General features: G+C 54.6%; 6 protein-coding genes across 6 annotated transcripts; 2 read left to right on the top strand and 4 right to left on the bottom strand.

The window, feature by feature from the left end:
• Positions 1-522: 522 nt before the first annotated feature.
• Positions 523-2,193, bottom strand: KVR01_010109 (uncharacterized protein). Its single transcript, XM_044789541.1, has one exon. The coding sequence runs from the start codon at positions 2,163-2,165 to the stop codon at positions 1,641-1,643; it is 525 nt and encodes a 174-aa protein (XP_044641357.1). The 5' UTR covers positions 2,166-2,193; the 3' UTR covers positions 523-1,640.
• A 1,117-nt stretch (positions 2,194-3,310) lies between these two features.
• On the bottom strand, positions 3,311-6,294 carry KVR01_009664 (uncharacterized protein). Its single transcript, XM_044793774.1, has 5 exons — positions 4,676-6,294; positions 4,560-4,628; positions 3,829-4,475; positions 3,714-3,767; positions 3,311-3,634 (listed from the first exon to the last, which is right to left on the bottom strand). The coding sequence occupies exons 1-5, from the start codon at positions 5,311-5,313 to the stop codon at positions 3,492-3,494; spliced, it is 1,551 nt and encodes a 516-aa protein (XP_044640912.1). The 5' UTR covers positions 5,314-6,294; the 3' UTR covers positions 3,311-3,491.
• A 184-nt stretch (positions 6,295-6,478) lies between these two features.
• KVR01_009927 (succinate--CoA ligase (GDP-forming) subunit beta) lies at positions 6,479-8,537 on the top strand. Its single transcript, XM_044789421.1, has 4 exons — positions 6,479-6,678; positions 6,767-6,856; positions 6,940-8,089; positions 8,159-8,537. The coding sequence occupies exons 1-4, from the start codon at positions 6,622-6,624 to the stop codon at positions 8,200-8,202; spliced, it is 1,341 nt and encodes a 446-aa protein (XP_044641175.1). The 5' UTR covers positions 6,479-6,621; the 3' UTR covers positions 8,203-8,537.
• Positions 8,471-9,304, bottom strand: KVR01_009658 (uncharacterized protein; the record flags this gene model as incomplete). Its single annotated transcript, XM_044788699.1, has 1 exon — positions 8,471-9,304. One exon carries the CDS (start codon positions 9,302-9,304, stop codon positions 8,471-8,473), a length of 834 nt encoding a protein of 277 aa, XP_044640906.1.
• A 1,365-nt stretch (positions 9,305-10,669) lies between these two features.
• Positions 10,670-12,746, bottom strand: KVR01_009935 (uncharacterized protein). Its single transcript, XM_044789266.1, has 3 exons — positions 12,425-12,746; positions 12,050-12,231; positions 10,670-11,947 (listed from the first exon to the last, which is right to left on the bottom strand). Exons 1-3 carry the CDS (start codon positions 12,567-12,569, stop codon positions 11,222-11,224), a joined length of 1,053 nt encoding a protein of 350 aa, XP_044641183.1. The 5' UTR covers positions 12,570-12,746; the 3' UTR covers positions 10,670-11,221.
• A 1,968-nt stretch (positions 12,747-14,714) lies between these two features.
• On the top strand, positions 14,715-17,800 carry KVR01_009811 (uncharacterized protein; the record flags this gene model as incomplete). Its single annotated transcript, XM_044789881.1, has 3 exons — positions 14,715-17,133; positions 17,185-17,647; positions 17,791-17,800. 3 exons carry the CDS (start codon positions 14,715-14,717, stop codon positions 17,798-17,800), a joined length of 2,892 nt encoding a protein of 963 aa, XP_044641059.1.
• Positions 17,801-18,431: the final 631 nt, after the last annotated feature.

The following is an 18,431-nucleotide window of genomic DNA, read 5'->3' as shown; positions in this document are numbered from 1 at the left end:
TGTAAAAGTAGTATTTATATATTTAAATATAAACTTTATTTAAAATAAATTAGAAATTATAAAACTTTTAAATTTAAATTTAAAAAACTTAAATATTAAATTTTTTTTAAAAGTAAAATATTAAATAAATTTAAGAAAAGTTTAAATTAAATTAAATAAAAATTAATGAAATAAAAATTAATGAAATAAAAATTAATGAAATAAAAATTAATGAAATAAAAATTAATGAAATAAAAATTAATGAAATAAAAATTAATGAAATAAAAATTAATGAAATAAAAATTAATTAAATAAAAATTAATTAAATAAAAATTAATTAAATAAAAATTAAATAAAAGTAATTAAAAATTATAATTATATAATATAAAGGAAAAATATAATATAGTTAAAGCTTAATTTTATATTATATTATAGTAAAATATAGGTATATATATTTTAGAAGACACATCTTAGATATAAACCATTCATTCATACCTACCTAGGTATGCTCACGGGGTCTCCTTCGTATTGAAACTCCTCTAGGAAGCTACCTGCCCATTAACTCAGACCGAATACTAAATAACGTGTTGTTGTTTCTAAACGGTGGGTCTTAAGCGTTTACCACTATATGAAGGCGCCACATATGTTTTATGTTTCGGGGGATTCGAAATTGAACCACAAGACAAGAGAACCCACCCCGGCCAGAAAATACGAGATGCATCTTTTGTTCCTAGGAAGAGAAAGTTCTCACCTTAGAGCTCATATCAAGTCAAAGACCCAATATTTCCGCGAACGTCAAATAAGACAGGTGCTACGGCGTGACAAGGCATGAGGGCGCATGACGGTCGCTTTCAGTGGACCGAGCTTCTGCGTAGGGTGCCATGGGGTGCTCCATCTCGAGAGTTGGTAGCCTTAGAATCCCGGTAAGACAATAGACTTCCCCACCACTTCTTTCAGCCGTTCCCAACAGGCTCACCAGTTGCATGCACTGACCGGGATCTCCAAGACATAGCCGTGATGCCATGCCTTCCTTGTTGACTGACATATCGAAGACGAACCCTCATCTAGTCCTGTTGGTTCCGGATGGTTTGGCGCGTCGGATTCCGGTCTCAAAGGGACCCCCGTTTTACTGGGCCAAACTCGAGAGCACGTGTTTTGCTCATGCAGTGTCCATCTGCTTTACCGGTGACATCGTGACAACGAAGCTCGCGCTTGACGCGGCCTGGAGATGTTTACCGCATGCAGGACAGCCCGGTATCCGTTCTTGTTCTCGGAATTAAACCATTGTGCCCAGCCCGTTTCGAAAGGCAACTGATGCCATGCCTTCGGGACCCAAAACCCTCTGCCTCGGGGGCTTTGGTTCATAGAACAAGTGTCCATCGCTGCCATAGATGATAGACAAAGGGTAGTCGCCGGGTGGCAAGCGAAGAGTTGCTGGTTGCAACCGCACTCGAAAGGCTGGCCATCCGCTCCTCCAACATGCTTTCGGCCGATCCGAGTCTGGAGTCTTACCAGTCGGCCGGTGCTTTGATCGACAGGCTTAAGCGTTCCCACCCGACTCAAACGAAGGCTCTCTCGACGTCGTGAGGCTCGGTGACCCTCATACTGACGAAGCTGCACACTTTCGAAGTTCGACAGGCCATACCACGAGTGTGCCACTTTCATTCAGAACCCCCGCTTCTCCCCTTCTTCTTCTTTCCTCTGCCGACGGCCGTGCTCCTCCCCTCTTCCTCGTCACCGCTGTTCTCCTTAGCTCTGGCCCTCTTCTTCCGCGCCTCCTCCCTCTGCTCCATCGCTCTCTTTCCCAGCAGCTTTCCCTTCAGGTCCCTCGTCTCAGCCGCCCTGGCGTCGCCCGCCGCCTCCTTGCTCGTGGGCACGTGTCCTATGCCTGAGTTGTCAGGCGCCTCTTCATAATCGTCTTCATCTTTGACCATGGCACGTGGTTGCGAGAACTTCTTGCGCTGCAGCTGGGATTTCTTCAGGTCAGGGTAGGGCGAGGCTTTATTTGCGAGCGACGAAAAGGAGGACTTGGGTTTCTCCGTTGCGTGATGCTCTGAGGACGAAGGACGGGATTTTAAGTGGCGGCCTAAGCTGACGCGGTGGTTGGATAAGGCCAAGCTGGCCTTGTTCATGAACTGGTTGAAATCTACGGCCTTCGGAACCTCTTCGCTCTTGGTTGGTGCCATTTTGGCTGCCGACGGTGGTAAGTTCTCGACGAATGTCAAATGGACAGTGAGAAAAGACAAGAGCAGCTGGAACCCATGAGATGAGAGCCAGCGATAAGGAGTGGCTTATCGTCGTGGGAGCTAGGGCCACCTTTGATTTACTCCACCCCTGGGCAAAGCTTAGAAACATTGTAGGCCAGACAGCAGCGTTTAAACAACTTTGGACCCGAGCACTCGAACAAAACATCATTTACTTGTTACCATACCTCCGCCACGCCTTCAAGGATAACAACATTTCCTCACAGGGTCTCTGTGGCTGAGATACTTGCTATTCATATAACTACTTAAGTGCTCAAGACGGTGCCTTGTCTACGCGTTGCAAGGCTGAGGCCACATGCACCTATCGTGTTTTAACTATATTTAGAGACACAGTATTTTGTTTTTAAAACTCTGGGTCTTGAGCGTTGACCACCGTATTAAGGCGCCATGCATGTCCTCAAAAGTATACTGAATAGAAGTGAAGCCAGATAATTACCTTCTATAGGAGGTTCTTCTGCAGGACGTTTTCCCACAGGCCGTAGGAGGGAATCCTATAGGAGAAGAGGAGAATATCCTACCTGTACGATGTACTAGTTGGAGGGTATTCTATAGGATGCTGGAGAAAGATACCTACCGTGGTCGCACAGTGTACACCCAAGCAGAGCTTGTCGAAGTCAAAGGCACCACGCACAATCCAATCTACTCTTTTAACAGCCCCAGCTACTAGTACAATCTCGCAAATGAGACTCGTGATTGCGTAGCTCTTACTTGAATACAATTTCGCTTTGATTCCCTTCGTTCATCCGGTAGGACATTGAATATATGCACCCACAAGAGGTTGGGCAGGGAGGCTTACCAAGTGACACTGATAACGATGTCACTGTGTGAAGGCGCCGTGTAATATGGCTTCCGGCGTATATGGACTAGAAGCGAGAACCAGGTAATAGAAATGTGATCCCCGTCGACAGCGAGCCACGAAAGTTTAGTATGATTCGCAACGACAAAAGTAGCCCCTGGGGAATAAGAGAACAAGGATGCTTCTACAGACCCCATTTTCTCTTTGCTTTACCGATTCTGCTGGCTGCTTGCTTTCCAGGCGTGGCGGTGGACATTTGTCGCATCAAGGTCTCACATAGCGGTCTTCAAATCTTCGACACCAATTGACCCGGCTCAGTCTACTACCTAGTAGTTAGACCCGTTGCTTCTAGCCCGTAATGGTGTTTTCACCAGTCATCAGGAGCCGAGAACGCTGGGAACAATAAATCACGGGTTTTATATTCACACAAGTTGACACAACAGCTAGAAGCCTTAGGCCATATCGCCTTTCTGAGCCTCGTGAAATGCGACCGGGACCCCATCTCCTGGGCAGCCCACTATCTCGGCCTTGTGATATTGTGAGCTCCAGTCGCCCCGGTATTCAACACGGTCGTATTTCTGTAGTATTCGTACCACTGAAGATTATTGATCAGCCAGCGGACTCGAGACACCTCCATAGGCGGCCTGGAAGGGACAAAAGGGTGTTCGACTTACGAGCAAAAGCCATCTCGGTCATAGCAAAATTTTGACCTACGCAAATCCGCGGTCCTTTATAGACATATGTCAGCTACAGCGGTCGAGCTCGTCTGGGCTGGCTTGGCTTGCATACCTCCATTAAACGGGACATAATGCCACGCCTTTGGCGTCCAATGGTCCCACCTGTCCGGACTAAATACGGCCGGGTCGGCAAACTTGTCACTCTGTGGAGGGTAGAGGTCCGAACGTCGTTGCATCGACAGGGTGCTGTAAATCACAATATCTTTCTTCAGCACAGCAATATCGGGCTGACCTGGTATTCCCGGAAGAGTTGTATCCTCGAGGGCCGCACGCAGATTATACGGCACAGCTGGGTAGAGTCGCAACGTCTCGTTGAGAGTGTGTGTAAGGTATGTCATGTTTTTCAGGTCCTCGTATGTTGGTGCTCTGGTCTCCCCGACAGTAGAGAGGATTTCATTGCGTAGCTTGGTATATATGGCGGGGTAGTGCGCAAGCTCGTAGATGGTCCATGACAGTGTCGCGGCGGTCGTGTCACGACCGGCCAGCAGTATGGCCATGATCTGGTCGCGGAGGACCTTGGGGTTCCTCGAATAGCGAGCGATGCTGTGGAGGAAGGTGGCGCTCTTGTCCGACTTGGAGAGCTTGTCGAGCTCGGAGGGCGGGAGTGCCAGTGCCTGCTCAATATAGGGCTCCATGAACCTCTCAAGCACCCGAATGCCCTTATGGTACCTCCGCTTCGGGACCAACCAACGGAATGGGCTGCCACAGTTGGGATCTTGTCAACCGACCAAGCTTTTGGGGGAAAAAAAGGGGGGGGGGAGAGGTTTTGGTTTTCCGACTTACGCCAGAATTGTAAGCATCATCTGAACCCGCTGGACCTCGGTGAACGCTTCGACAAACTCATGCTTGGGGCTAAGACAGTCAGCTCATGTGCCGCGGTGGGCAGCGCCTCAACTCACTTGTTCAGACTGTTGACGCTTGTGCCGAGCAGGAAGTCTGTGGTCACATCAAGGGTCATTCGATAGAACAGGTCACAAACGTCAACAGTCGCGCCGGAGGAGGGTATCTTGGACATCAAGGTCTGAGTCCACCTCTCAAAGATTTCTATGTCTCGGACCTTCTCCTTGATAAACATGGGTCGGATGAGGCCGCGGCTGTCTGACCACAACTGGCCATCAGTTGTAAAGATGCTATCGCCCAGGAAGGGACTCCACGTGTCGTGGAAACGCTCCCCCTTCCCGAAGTCGGAGAACTTTGACGTCAAGATAGTCTTGACATGGTCGGGGTCTCTGGTCATGATGAACCTATGCTGTGCCGAGATGGATATCTCGACGCAATTGGGACAGCCCGGGGGGGAAGACTTGTACAGCCCATCGTAGAATTCGAGCAATTTGTTCTGGCCCTGCTTGATGGCAGCATCGATGAAGAAGGGAAGTCCCATGAGCGGGTTGGTGGCCAAGACGGGGGACCTCACAGCCCCGAGCTTCCTGATCTGGTAGTCGACGTAGGCCGTCCTCAGGACATAGTAGGAGACAACAAGGAGGAAGACAAGCAGGCTCAGGTAGGCTGGCCCGAGGGCAAGGATCTCCCGGAACATGATTACGAGCTGGTAAGCCTGTGACAATTGGATTGCGCGGGGGCGAGATTCGGGTTGGAAGGGCGTATTCGGACAGCTTCACGAACTCGGACCGGCAGGAATTCCGCAGAGTCGCGCAGAGTCGCTACGGGATCAGGGCCGGGCGAAAGAGGGGATGCAAGTCTTATAGCATGGGCCCGTCCGATCTATCACGGTCCTCGGGTCTCGTACAAGCTCAGATGTTGACAAGCACGGCATTGAAACCTCGGCTGGATTGCAGGCCATGCTAGGGGCAGGCCACGACGCCAGCGCAGGCACAAAGCTGCAGGCTGGCGGGCGGGCGGGCGGCTTCGAAACACGCACGAGTGGACTGGGGGTTGACTAGTCGCCGTGGATGAGATGAAGTGACGGCCACCAAAACAGCCAGCTGGGCCAATGGCAGCAGGGCAAGCCTGGCCCATGGACGACTGCCGCCGCTCATGGCGCAGGCCAGCTCACCTGACAGATGGACGGCGGGACGAGACAGCCGCATGGATGTGCCAAAAGCGGCAATCGAAGAGAAGTTGAGGGCGGGCATCACAAGGGAGGCCGGTACAGACATGCCTGACATCTTGGGCTGTTCCCCGAATCGGAGGGCGACCCCGCAGACCCAGAGGTGAGATCGTCGATGTGAACCTTGGAGGGCGACGGCGACGGCGACAATGGTGTGTGGGCGTGTGTGCAACAGCCCTCCCGCCCATTCTGCTAGTACCGAGTAGGAACAGCGACAGCATCGCGGCGTCAGGATGAAGGTGAAACGGCCATGAGGGAGCAGGCAGTTCGAGTCTATCACGAGCCGTTCCTGCACGCACTCAACGTCGCAGTGCCAGAGTGATTGCCGACGCCCAAGGTTTGGATGGCATTTTATGGCATACTCTTGGAGGGTCTGAGGGTCCATCTGATCCGATGCAGTGCAATTTGCAATTTGCAAGTCCAGACCGACCGTCGTCAACAGGAACCAGCTGTGAAATGGCCCCAGCCGAGGTGTGTCTTTTGGGCCGGGAATTCCCGCTGCTGCAAAACGGTCTGCTGTGGCAGCTGGGCGGCTGGGCAGCTGGGCAGCTGGGCAGCTGGGCAGCTGTTCTGAATCGTCACCCGCTGCGGCAGGGCCGCCAGGGGGGGGGGCCCGGCGGGCAACCTCACACCTCTGGACCTCACCTGTGCTGGACTTGGCAGACCTCGCGATTTTCGACCCTCCTCTTCACACCTCAGCCTTGCATTGCCCCCCCGACCTTGCCCTGTCCCATTCGGCAGCCCATCCGCACATCCTCACCAGCCGCAGCCGCAACCATGTTCAGGCTCGCCCGTAGTCGAGCTGTGGCCTCGGCTTTTGCCGCGCCGCCAAAGGTAAGTCTGCGCCGTCCTCATCATCCTCGCCCGCCCCAGGGTCTTTCTTCTCCTCAGGACACATGTGCTGATGACATCCGGCCCCCAGGTCTCTCCCTCCGTCAGATTCCCCGGCCTGGCCCAGCAAAAACGGAACCTCTCGATCCACGAGTACCTGTCTGCCGACCTCCTGCGCCAGGTATGCCGCACCCCGTGACCCCCTCAGCGGGCGCCTGCTGCCGCCGCTCTCCGCGCTGATAATAACCCACCCTTCCTTGACAGTATGGCATCGGCGTCCCCAAGGGCGCTGTCGCGAAGACCGCCGCCGAGGCCGAATCTGTCGCCAAGCAGATCGGCGGCGAGGACATGGTCATCAAGGCCCAGGTCCTCGCCGGTGGCCGTGGAAAGGGCACCTTTGACAACGGCCTCAAGGGTGGCGTCCGTGTCATCTACTCGCCCACCGAGGCCAAGATGTTCGCCGAGCAGATGATCGGCCACAACCTCATCACCAAGCAGACCGGTGCCGCCGGCCGGCTCTGCAGCTCCGTCTACATCTGCGAGCGCAAGTTTGCCCGTCGCGAGTTCTACCTCGCCGTCCTCATGGACCGTGCCTCCCAGGGCCCCGTCATCGTCTCGTCCTCCCAGGGCGGCATGGACATCGAGGGCGTTGCCAAGGAGAACCCCGAAGCTATCAACACCAACTACATTGACATCAACGTGGGCGTCACCGACGAGGTTGCCACCGAGATCGCCACCAAGCTCGGTTTCAGCGAGCAGTGCGTCGACGAGGCCAAGGACACCATCAAGAAGCTGTACCAGATCTTCCTCGAGAAGGACTCGACCCAGATCGAGATCAACCCCCTGTCAGAGACCTCCGACCACAAGGTCATGTGCATGGACGCCAAGTTCGGCTTCGACGACAACGCCGACTACAGGCAGAAGGACGTCTTTTCGTGGCGCGACACCACCCAGGAGGACGCCGACGAGGTCCGCGCCGCCGAGTCCGGCCTCAACTTCATCAAGCTGGACGGTGACATTGGCTGCCTCGTCAACGGTGCTGGCCTTGCCATGGCCACCATGGATATCATCAAGCTGAACGGCGGCCAGCCTGCAAACTTCCTGGACGTTGGTGGTGGTGCGACCCCGGCCGCCATCAAGGAGGCCTTCGAGCTTATCACCAGCGACCCCAAGGTATCTGCCATCTTCGTCAACATCTTTGGCGGTATCGTGCGATGCGACGCCATCGCCCACGGTCTCATCAACACCGTCAAGGCCCTCGACCTCAAGATCCCCATCATTGCCCGTCTGCAGGGCACAAACATGGAGCAGGCTCACGCTCTGATCAACGACTCCGGAATGAAGATTTTCTCTATTGATGACTTGCAGAGCGCCGCCGAGAGGGCCGTGCAGCTCTCCAAGGTCGTGAAGATGGGTAAGATCGAGGACCCTCTCCATCCCCTGCTTTCGCCAGTCCACAGCATCAGAAGCTGACGTCTCCTAGCTCGTGACATTGATGTTGGTGTCGAGTTCACGTTGGGTATCTAAGGCATCGTGCCGAGGTGCTTTCTCTGTATTATCTCACATCACGGGCGGTCATTTCCCTACACAGCTCGCTCATGGACGCGGAATGGATAGAATTTACAACGCAGCATCGTCTTTTGTGTGCATCGCATCACGTTTGGTGCAAAACTTGTCCGTCAAATGCCGTTGTTGACAGCGCGTGTTCGCATGCGAACATCTTTTCGCCTATATTATTCAATGTACTTACGGCTACAGTATTCATATTCATTGCTCCGTCTCAACCAGACCACATCTACGGGTCAAGGTCGTCGTCCTCACTGGACGAGACTTGTAAATCAAACGCTAATGCTGCTGCTAAACTCCATACCAGTGCACAGATCGGCGCGACGAGTAGAGCCCATAATATGTTCCAGACTATACGAATTGGCGGCAGGCTAAAGGGGTAGGGTAACATGAAGTCTGTGGAGGATAGGGCTGCGGCGCCGTAGGGTGGACCGCGGATCGTATCACCGACAGGGCACACACCAGGTTCAAGGGCATAGGCCATCCCGGTCACCGCTCTACTTGTATATTCCGGACGCAGCGTGTAGCTGATCAGGGTGCCAAGCGGCCACTGGATGTCCAGGCCGAACGCCCAACCCAGCGCCTCTAGAATGCTGGTGAAAAACACTGCGACATACCTGTGTGCGGCCACGAGCGTACGCAAGACGGCGGGGATGGTGGCCCATGCGGCAAACGCGACAAATATGAGGAAGATGGCCCACTGCGTGGCGAAGTGCAAAAGGGGCCCGGCCACGTCGCTCATTGCTTGCCAGATGGCGCTGATGAAGCCCGCGACCGCGCCTAGCACGGTGAGCACATGGCCGAGCAGGTCCCGCCCGAGGTGGTAGAGCCTGATCGCCGGGGGCACGTTTATCTCGCGCCCGGTGCCTGCGGTGCCGTTGCGCCCGAGCGAAATCACCGGGGGGGCTGCAGCTTCATCCTCGACCGGCGGTGCTGGTGAAGGCACGACACCAGGCCTTCGCTCCGGCCGCGGCGGTAGTCCCATTGTACGCGCCTGGAACCGCGCGTACTCCAGGTCTGCGTTGTAGGCGACACCTCTGATTAGCCGCGGTTGGTTGTCCATGTTCAATTCCCACCGACCGTCTCCTCTGAAACCCCAGCTCGGCCGGCGGGGCTCTGGGGCCAAGATGAAAGGGGGGTTGGTGCCTGCTGCTCGGTTTGCTCGTCCGAACAGGTTCGCTCCGAAGGTTGGGCGGCGCTCGGGCTCAGCAGGTGCTGGTGGACCGGGGTTCCTTCTTGGATTGTTCAGGGGGTTAAAAGGGTCTCGTCCGTCTCGACCTACAAATGCCATGTAAGAATCTGACTCTGTCGGGATGCCGTCGGGCGACTAGTGCTTGAAAGACTCGGGGCAGAATAGTTTCTCTCCAGGTCCCTCTGCGAAGTATCGGGCCGCTTCTTTGCTTGTGTCTACACTTTTCTTTTCACTGCCACATGGACCGGTCTACAGTCTCATGACTCTGACTTTTCAGTAGTTGAAGAATGAATGGGTTGTGAAATCTTGGAAATGATCCTGCTCGGGACTCCACAACGGGGAGAGCGGCCTCTTTAAACGGCTTTTGTCGACCGCGCAAGTGGTGAATAACGGGGGTTTCTTTCGCTGACAAACCCCAAGCAAACCTTCATCTTGGTACCGTGAGGGTGACGGCACGTGGCAAAGCAGCCACAATAATGCCTCCTCGGCTTTATTGTTCTCGTCCGCGTGGGCCGCTCGGGGCCTTGTGCGAGACGACTTTCGCCTACCGGTTGCCGTCTGCTGGTCGTTTTCCTTGGTCCTAGTCACAATAAAAAAATTGCCCCACGCGGCCCGTCTTGTCTATTTCCTCAAAAGATCAAGCAATTATGGGATATGAAGGTTGTGATATCAATGCACTCTTTGAGCCAGCAAATAGAAAGTCAAAGTGATTGTTGAAAGCCACCAACAAAGTGCACAAGGTAAACAGAGAAACCTCGCTTACTCGGGTTCTGCACAGATATCCTCGACGCTGGGCACAAGTGGGAAATGTGCATCTCAGAGGGGTAAGTCTAGTTCGAGATCATGGTTCAGATTCAACTTCAAGTTGAGGAAGCCACACATCCTATGTTCCGAGTCGGTTATCTGGCTAAGCATGATTGGAAGAACCTCCATTATTCTCTTGATATGACAATCACTGGTCAATCTTGCTCAGGGCTGCCTTGAAAGCCGTTTCTTGCAGCTAGAATATATTTCGAGTCACCTATCGTATTATAACTATCGTTATCGGCATCGTATTCTTTCCAAGCGCTGGGTCTTGAGTGCTTACCACCGTATGAAGGCGCCATGTATGTCCTCGGACGTATACGGAATAGAAGCGAAACCACATATTTCGAGTGGCTTTGTCTTCAATTTCACATTTACGGTGATGGACTACCAGTCTACCAGCCCTCCCGGTTCCAAGGTACAAGCTCCCTCTACAAATAACAAGAAAAATAAATTTTATGTCCTCTGATTACTAGAGACCTGTAGAGCTTATTGAAACACATACTTACGAAGTGTTTGCCCTAAGCTATACCTGCTCTGTTACTCCCTGAACGTCGAGCAGAGATACCCGATTATTCGACATTATAGATTCCCGACTATTCTCAACCAGCTCGCGCATGCATGTTGGACGGGCCACATGTCTGTAATGCTTGCGACCCCGGCCAACGGGGCACAGATCACAGGCTTTCAAGACCTTGCCTTGTCTTCAATCTGAGCACGCCCTGGTCTAAAGGATACTTGTGAGAAGAAGAAAGTCATTGCAGCGGGAACATTATGGATTGGCACATCTGCAGTTGCGATCACGTATGACTTCGAGTGCACAGAAATCATCATTCTGCAGGGCCACACATTCCCCGATGCTCTGATGCAGAGCAAGGCGTCCCGATCATCCTACTCACCATCTGCCCTGGCTCTAACGTCGTCGTGGTAGTGGCAGTCGAAAATACATGCCTGGTTGTCCGACACAACACGCGCCTCCAGAGATCAGCTCTCGGATGCCGTCGACTCATCATCCGCTGGGTACGAAGTAGGCTCTGCCTTTCTGCCAAAGGGCAGTGCCCTCGGCGCGGGCATCTCTTCATCTTCATTGGCCGTAACTACAGTGGCGTTGCCGTGCAGGTTTGATGGCTTGTTAGACTTCGAGGCCGGCTTGGGCTCCGAGTCGGGCTCATGCTCACTCGCGGTGTCTTCCTCTGTGGCCTGGTCAATTTCATAGAGCTCCTGGCCCGAAATGACCGATTTCTTGTCGATGTCCATCCCGTCAAGATCCGCGCCATCGGCGTCGTCGGCGTGAGACTCAGCCTTCCGCTTGCCCTTTCTAGAAGACCCAGCAGCACCTGGATGCCTCGAGATGGCTTCCGATTTGGCTGGTTCCGCCCTGGCTTTGAGAGCTGCGAGCTTCGCCTCATCTACGCGTGCGGTAGCCAGGATCTGCTCCTGGGTGCGGATTTTCAGTTTCTTCTCGTTGATGAGATCCCTGAAGAACGAGTTATGCTCTGACTCGAAGTCATTCTTGCTGTGCGCCAACGCTTTGAGCTTGGCCGTCTCGTCGTCAACACGTTTCTCGAGGTGGTCATGTTTGAGCTTCAGCTCGGCGAGTTCCTCAGCCAGCTGGGCCTGGCGCAGCACGGCCTCACTGGCCCAGGCAAACATGTCTGCATTCTTGGTAGCAGATTTGCTGGGTCTGAGGACAAGGGTGCCGGCGACATCCTGGGAAGGCACAGGCGTGAGTCTTGGTTAGCGGCCTGAAGGTTTGGTGGGAACCAGGGCCACGCGCGAGGCCGTGGGCCCAAGCGGGCGATGGCAACGTACCGTGGCTCCGGAAACTCTCTTGCCAATTTCGATGTCGAGGTTCTCGCCGGTAAATTTGGCGGAAACATCAAGCTCACCGATCGGACCGGTTCCCAGGAGCAAGGAGGTCAGGCAGGACTCCCACTCCTCATCTGACAGAGAACTTGCATCTCTCCTGTAGCGCGAGATCTTGCTGTGTTGCACTGCAGAGGGATTAGAACTAAGAGACCAATTTTAGACACTCTCCACCATTCTGGCGGGATGGTGGCCGCATCTGCAGGATGATGACGGCCCGCGTGAAGACCGAGATGCAGGGTCCGGACGCGGCCCACCGGGCCAGATTGGCGGGGCGGCCTGGGCAGTTGGGCAGTTGGGCAGGTGGTGGACGGGACTTACACGGGAGGACAAAGGCGCGCACATCATCTGTTGCCCTCAACTCGAGGTCAAGCGGCCGAGACTTTGTGGACGATCTGGGCGCGACGCGAACAAGGACAGGGCCGTCCGGGTGGGCCAGTCTGAAAAAGGTTGGCAGTGGGGACATAGTTGTCGTGGGTGCTGAATCTCGAAGACGGCAGGACGGGAGGCAGGAGTCGGGTTGCGAGGTGACATCAATGGGCGTCAACGGGCGCAGGGTCCAGAGGGGAGGAACTTTGGGGGGGGGTGGGCAGGTGGGTGGTTGGGTCCAAGCGGAATTACGTATTGGACCACCCCAGGGTTGCCCGGACAAAAGTCTGGATTTCATGCCCAGCCAAACCTTGGGCAGTCCAGCTGCTGTATTATATTACTGTGGTAGTACAGTACTGCCGAGTGCAGCCTTCCCGCCAGGCTCCAACGGCGACTCGCCTCCAGGCAGCAAGGCCGGGCTGTGGGCGATATTTTGACAGCCTCCAGGAGACATTTGCCACAGCAACCCTGCCTGCCAGGACCTGTTTCATCCCAATCCGCTGGATATTGTCACACCGAAGCCAGGTTTTTGCCAGAGTCGGGAGCAAAATAGTTGATAGCCTACACCCCCCTAACCCTGTGCTGAGCCTAACAGTGTCGTGGTCAACTAATCTTTTTGGCTCTCGACTTTTGCCAGGTCACCAACTACCTAGGTACCTACTGCCATACCTGCCCTGTATCAATAACCAAGGTGTTATTTTATGACCTAACCAGGCTACCGAGAGTACCTTGGACTGTCTACCCTGGCTGTCTGGCTGTCTGGCTGTCTGGCTGTCTGACTGGGTGGTAAACACGATGAAACAGAACACACTGACCACCCCAGGCAAACGCGTCCATTGCACGCCCCACGCGTCTCTGGCATCCTAGCTCCCTCGGGCGCCAGCTGTGATTGGGTGAGGTGAGCGTACCCCGGGATTCCACTCGACCGACTTTCGGTCACGCTCGGGCCACAATGCACAAACCACAGGGTCCCGGCTCCACTGACTCCCAAGGAGGCAGGAAGGCAGGAAGGGGGTGGGAGCCAGGTCAACGGAACTGACGGAGCGAGGGAGGAGCCATCAGGTGGTGGGCCACGCGGAGCTCCCTCCCTGTGGGCTCTGGGTTTTCCCTCCAGAGCTGCAGGGCGGCAGGGCGGCAGGGCGGCAGGGCGGCTGGGCGGCTGGGGAGTACTCAAATACTGTGTACCGTGTAACGCGCTCCCTAGAACGTGAGTACCTAGGTACGAAGTACGTACTCCGTACAGGCACGCCCACCCGCACCTGCCCGCCCACCCTCGGGGCCAGCTCGGGCCACCTGGGCCTCTGTGCTTCCTCGCGCTACCCTGTCCCAGCCTTCTCATTGCTCCTCTCGCTGAACAACCTCTGTGCCCCATTCCCACTCTGCCCATCTGCAGGTTCAGGTTTCCTCCACTCACCACCCGACGACCTGCTTTAGTGTCACCATCACCTCCCATCACCACCCCTCGTCTTCTCTCACTTCCAATTTTTCAACCTCCCCGTTCATCGTCATCCCATAGATCCGCTACCCACCAGTCCCAGACACATTCTCTTTCTTGCACTACTTCTGAACATAGGCATCGCACATTCTCAGACAAACTTCCATTTGTTAATCTGCGGATCGGCTGGACTGGACTGGACTGGACTGTCGGGCAACGAGTGCACTGGGCAACCCGAAGCTGGGAATAAACCCTGGACTCGACTGCCAGAAACAGATTCGGACTGCTCCACTTGCCTGTTGGCCTCTCTCGATATCTCACTCTATCCATCGCATCTATCCACCTTGTCTCCCAGCCAGCCGCCCTCCACCGAATTGACGTGCATTACGCAACTTTTCCTTACGAATTCCCGCTCCCCACTCACCCATCCCCCAACTGGAGACCCAGGGGACCCGACTGTCATATCTTGTGGGATCAGTCACAGACACAACATTCAATCCCGCCTCCCTCATCATCATTTCCTACACGATTGACACCCTTCACCGTCAATCATATCCACCCTCTACGAAACAAATCAGCCTGATTCCATCTGGACATTGCATCATCCGATAATCCGCCCCCCCCCCCCGAAAACATGTTCTGAGGTCACGCGAATGGTCGCTATCCATGATCATGCTCCGTGATCAATCGCCTTGTATCAAATCTCGCAAAACTTCACTGTGCTCCTGCCAGTGACATTCCCCATAGATTGCCCCTAGTGTCCTTCTCATTCACCATCTATGAAGGCTACCCAGGCGCACTCACACCATGGAGACGTTAAGGCTGAAACCGCGGAAACCAGTCGAGGACGATGTTGAAAACTGGGACGATGACGACTTTTTAATTGATGGTGACGATCTGGCCCTTCGAAATCCTTCCGCCACGGTCAGTGTGCCTCCGCATCGACGAGACAGCCTATCGTCACATGTCTCCGTGCGGTCGGAGCTCGAGTCGCTCCAGGGGGAAGATGAAAGGGTGGTTCATCTTCCCGGCGAGGATGAGACGTCCACCTCGCATGCCATCGCAGTTGCCGCCACCGCTGGCATCCCAATACCAAGCAGTGTACCCCCAACCGCCCTGGTAGGTACCATTAAGAGACTCGGCGGAAGGAAGGTCAGGAAGATATTGCAGGAGGACTGGGGAGACGACCTCGAGCTGCCTGAGGGGGGCGAGGGTCTGCGTATCAAGACCCAAGATCCCAACAGGTTCCCTCTGGCCTTGAGACAAGTCAGCTCGTCCAACCATAGCCCATCGAAATCACTCAATCCACCAGTGCTGCAGCCCGGGCAGTCTAGTCAGACCCCAATGCCGACACTCGGCGCGCCGATCAACCTGGAAAGATTCCGAGACAAAGACGACGACGACGATTTGTTTGGAGATGGCAGTGAGACGATCAAGGTATCTAAGACACGCCAACTCATCAAGCCGGCACTGCCGCGTGTAACAGCGAGGATGCCCGAACCGCGCCGCCAGGCAGACAACGACTACGAACAGGACCTGGAGCTGCCCTCGGACGGGACATTAAAGCTGTCATCCCGCCGCGATATACCGAAAACCCCAGTCAGCGCTCACGATGACTTCGATTGGGGAGAGGGGAGTCTTGGCACGCGTTTCGGAGGCACGAGGAGGGACGGTCGCTCGAACCGGAGCTCTTCTGCCTCGGCCTTCAGCCCGAGCATCTCGAGCTCCATCACGGCAGAGAGCGAGGACGAGGCCCAGCTTGATGGCATTGAGCTTCCCCACGGGCCGCTTGACTTGAGAGAGAGGCTTAGGAGAAAGCGCCAGAACCGCTCGCCGGAACGCACCATTGAGGAGGAGCCCGCACCGCCGCCGAGATCCGTACCACAGCCCGAGGCTGATACCAAGGACTTTTTCCTCGACTTGAACGTGGGCGACGGTTCTGTATTTGACTCGGGAAAGCTGAAGCTTCACACCAACGTGAAGCTCAAGTCTACACGGCCTACGAGCCCTGTGCGTCCCAAGACAGCTGTGTCTTTGACGTTCACAAGCAAACCAGTGCAGACGTCGTCTCGACTCCCGCGGCCGACTAGCAGTCACCACGAGAGAACGCATACCCAGTCGTCCCTGGAGCCTGTCTCGGAGAGCGGAGGCCCCATTGTGGCTCGGCCGATGAGGAGGTCCCAATCGCGGCTTGGTCACATGTCCCAGTCATCACAGTCGTCCACAGCAAGCTGTAACACCCCCATCACACCTTCCGCTCCAAGTTTCTCGGGCCCAACCACACCCCAAAAGAGACAAATCGGTCAGAAGAGTTCAACCGTCTCTCTTCGCAACGAGCCCACCACAACCAATGCGCAATTGCTACGGCTTAAGCGGTCGCTGCCGGCCATGAGGCCGCCTGGGTCTCCGGCAAGGCCGATGACTGGTCGGGCCGCAGAGCGCCCGCCTTCAAGAACAGAACCATCTTCTCGGCCCACATCTGGCATCCGCCCCAAGACTCCTGTCGACCGAACGCGCCACTCGTTCGGAGAGCACTCAGCGACACAGGCGAGGAAGCCCTTCCTCCCCGCAGGTGGCTCAGGTTTGCAGTCATACAACGTCAACGCCAAGAGGCAACTCCGCCGTCACGACTCGGACCTTTCGAATGATACAAGACCTACTTCGCGCGCCGTGTCGCGGTCGACTGTGAGGTCGCCCAGTCCAGTTAAGCGGGATCGGAAACTCGAAAAACTCGCCCGCGCAGGAGTGCGCTTGCCACTGAGTCTCCCGAAACGTCCCAGACACTTCGGGGATGGTCACGAATTGGATGCGTTTGACGACTTGCCCACGTCTGCAAAGACAGAATCTGAATTTGTCAAGCAGCCAAAGTACCCCAGCCCACAGTACCCAACGCAGTTCCGGAACAAGGTGATGCAGCATTTGTTGCCGGGAAGGACGAACTCGCCTGCACCGTCCTCGCCCCACTCACCTGCAAGGCCCGACTACCAGCCCCGGTTCGCACGTGACACGGCCTCGAGCAGGATCGCCAGAGAGACAAATCTTGCGCATCGGGTTCCCTCCTCAGGTCCGCTCGCTCCTCTGACGTCCCAACGCGTTGCACAGCTTTCCACGAGGAGCAACCTGCATCAGCCACAACCCAGCGTCAAGCCAAAGAGGGCCGCCAAAAAGCAGCCCCAGCTCAAGCCGCACCTGATCGCTAATCTCAATTCCTCTAACGAGTCAAAAAGTAGGTCACACCCCTGCATGCAAACCCTGCACGCATGCTAACCCTGCACAGTGGTCAATGGCATGTTTTACAACCCCGAGACTTTTCAATGGGAGGGCAATGACAACGTGCTGAATTCTTTTGACGTCCCTGCATCGTCGCCATCGACGGCCTCGGTGCCGCCCTTCTCCGCCCGAGAGAAGGAGAACGCCACGCCCAGACCTGCCCTTATAACTAATATTAGTACTACGAAGGGGGTGCAGGTCGTCGGCGGCATGGTGTTTGACCCCCAGAACATGTGCTGGCTCAAACTCGGGCCGCAGTCAGCACAGTCGGAGATTACTGACCCTCTTGAGGGTTTTAATGCCATTGATGACGAGGACGATGTCTTCAAAGACATCCCCGACCTTGACGACAACACTGCTGACAATGCTGAAACCGGACGCGTGAGCGAAGTCAGGGATGACTGGCTCGTTGGTGAGGAGTTTGACGTTGGTCCCGAGTTCATCAGAAGACAACGTGAAGAAGAGGACAGGTGGCGGAAGAAGTGCGAGAGGTGGCTTGGTCTAGGCAACCGGGACCGCGAGGCCTGGCGGTGGACCATTCGTGGTGTGATCACCGAGGCCACCGAGCGGTGATGGCTCACCGCCATTTTACTTCACCTGGCTGGTTTGGCAGGTGGCGTTAGAAGGGGTTTATCACTTTTATGATCTTCGCTTCTGGTTCTACCACTTGTTTTGTTTTACCATGTTTAGAACGTTCTTATTGTTTTCATGACGAATTGTATAACGACGCAAAGACAAAAGTTTACGGAAACGACACGAGCCGGAGGCGGCTGGCTTATGAACAAAAAGGGACGGAGGCCGGGGCGTGGCCGAATTACCAAAGGTGGATGACAGGACATTCCACGAAACGACATACAGACGGTCAACCAGATTGGGGGCCCTTGCCTGGAGGAGGGCAGAAGATCTGGATATCGCCATCAGGGCTTCGCCTGCTGATTCAGGAGCTGACCTTGGTATGGATGGTCATGAGCTTCAGGGGCTGTCATAATAAAGGCTGGATGGAATGGGTTTGGCTCAACAACTGGAATTAACGATGGGACGACTATGACCAGAGATATCATTGATGACAATTAACGATGGGCGTTTTTTATTTGTTTCACTGTTAATTTCTTCTCACTTGTGCATACTATGGTGGGACACACCTACTTATTGTGAGAATGAGCTATTGAAGCTACGAAATAAAAGAAAATCGAAAACCAAAATGAGGACTGGCAATGTAGTGAGGGTGGGCGCGAGGAGCAAGACGCTCAGAGT

Source organism: Diaporthe batatas (genome assembly GCF_019321695.1).
Source record: "Diaporthe batatas strain CRI 302-4 chromosome Unknown Contig00012, whole genome shotgun sequence".
NCBI lineage: Eukaryota > Fungi > Ascomycota > Sordariomycetes > Diaporthales > Diaporthaceae > Diaporthe > Diaporthe batatas.
Note: the sequence above shows the minus strand (reverse complement) of the source record. Positions and strands in the feature narration are given on the sequence as shown.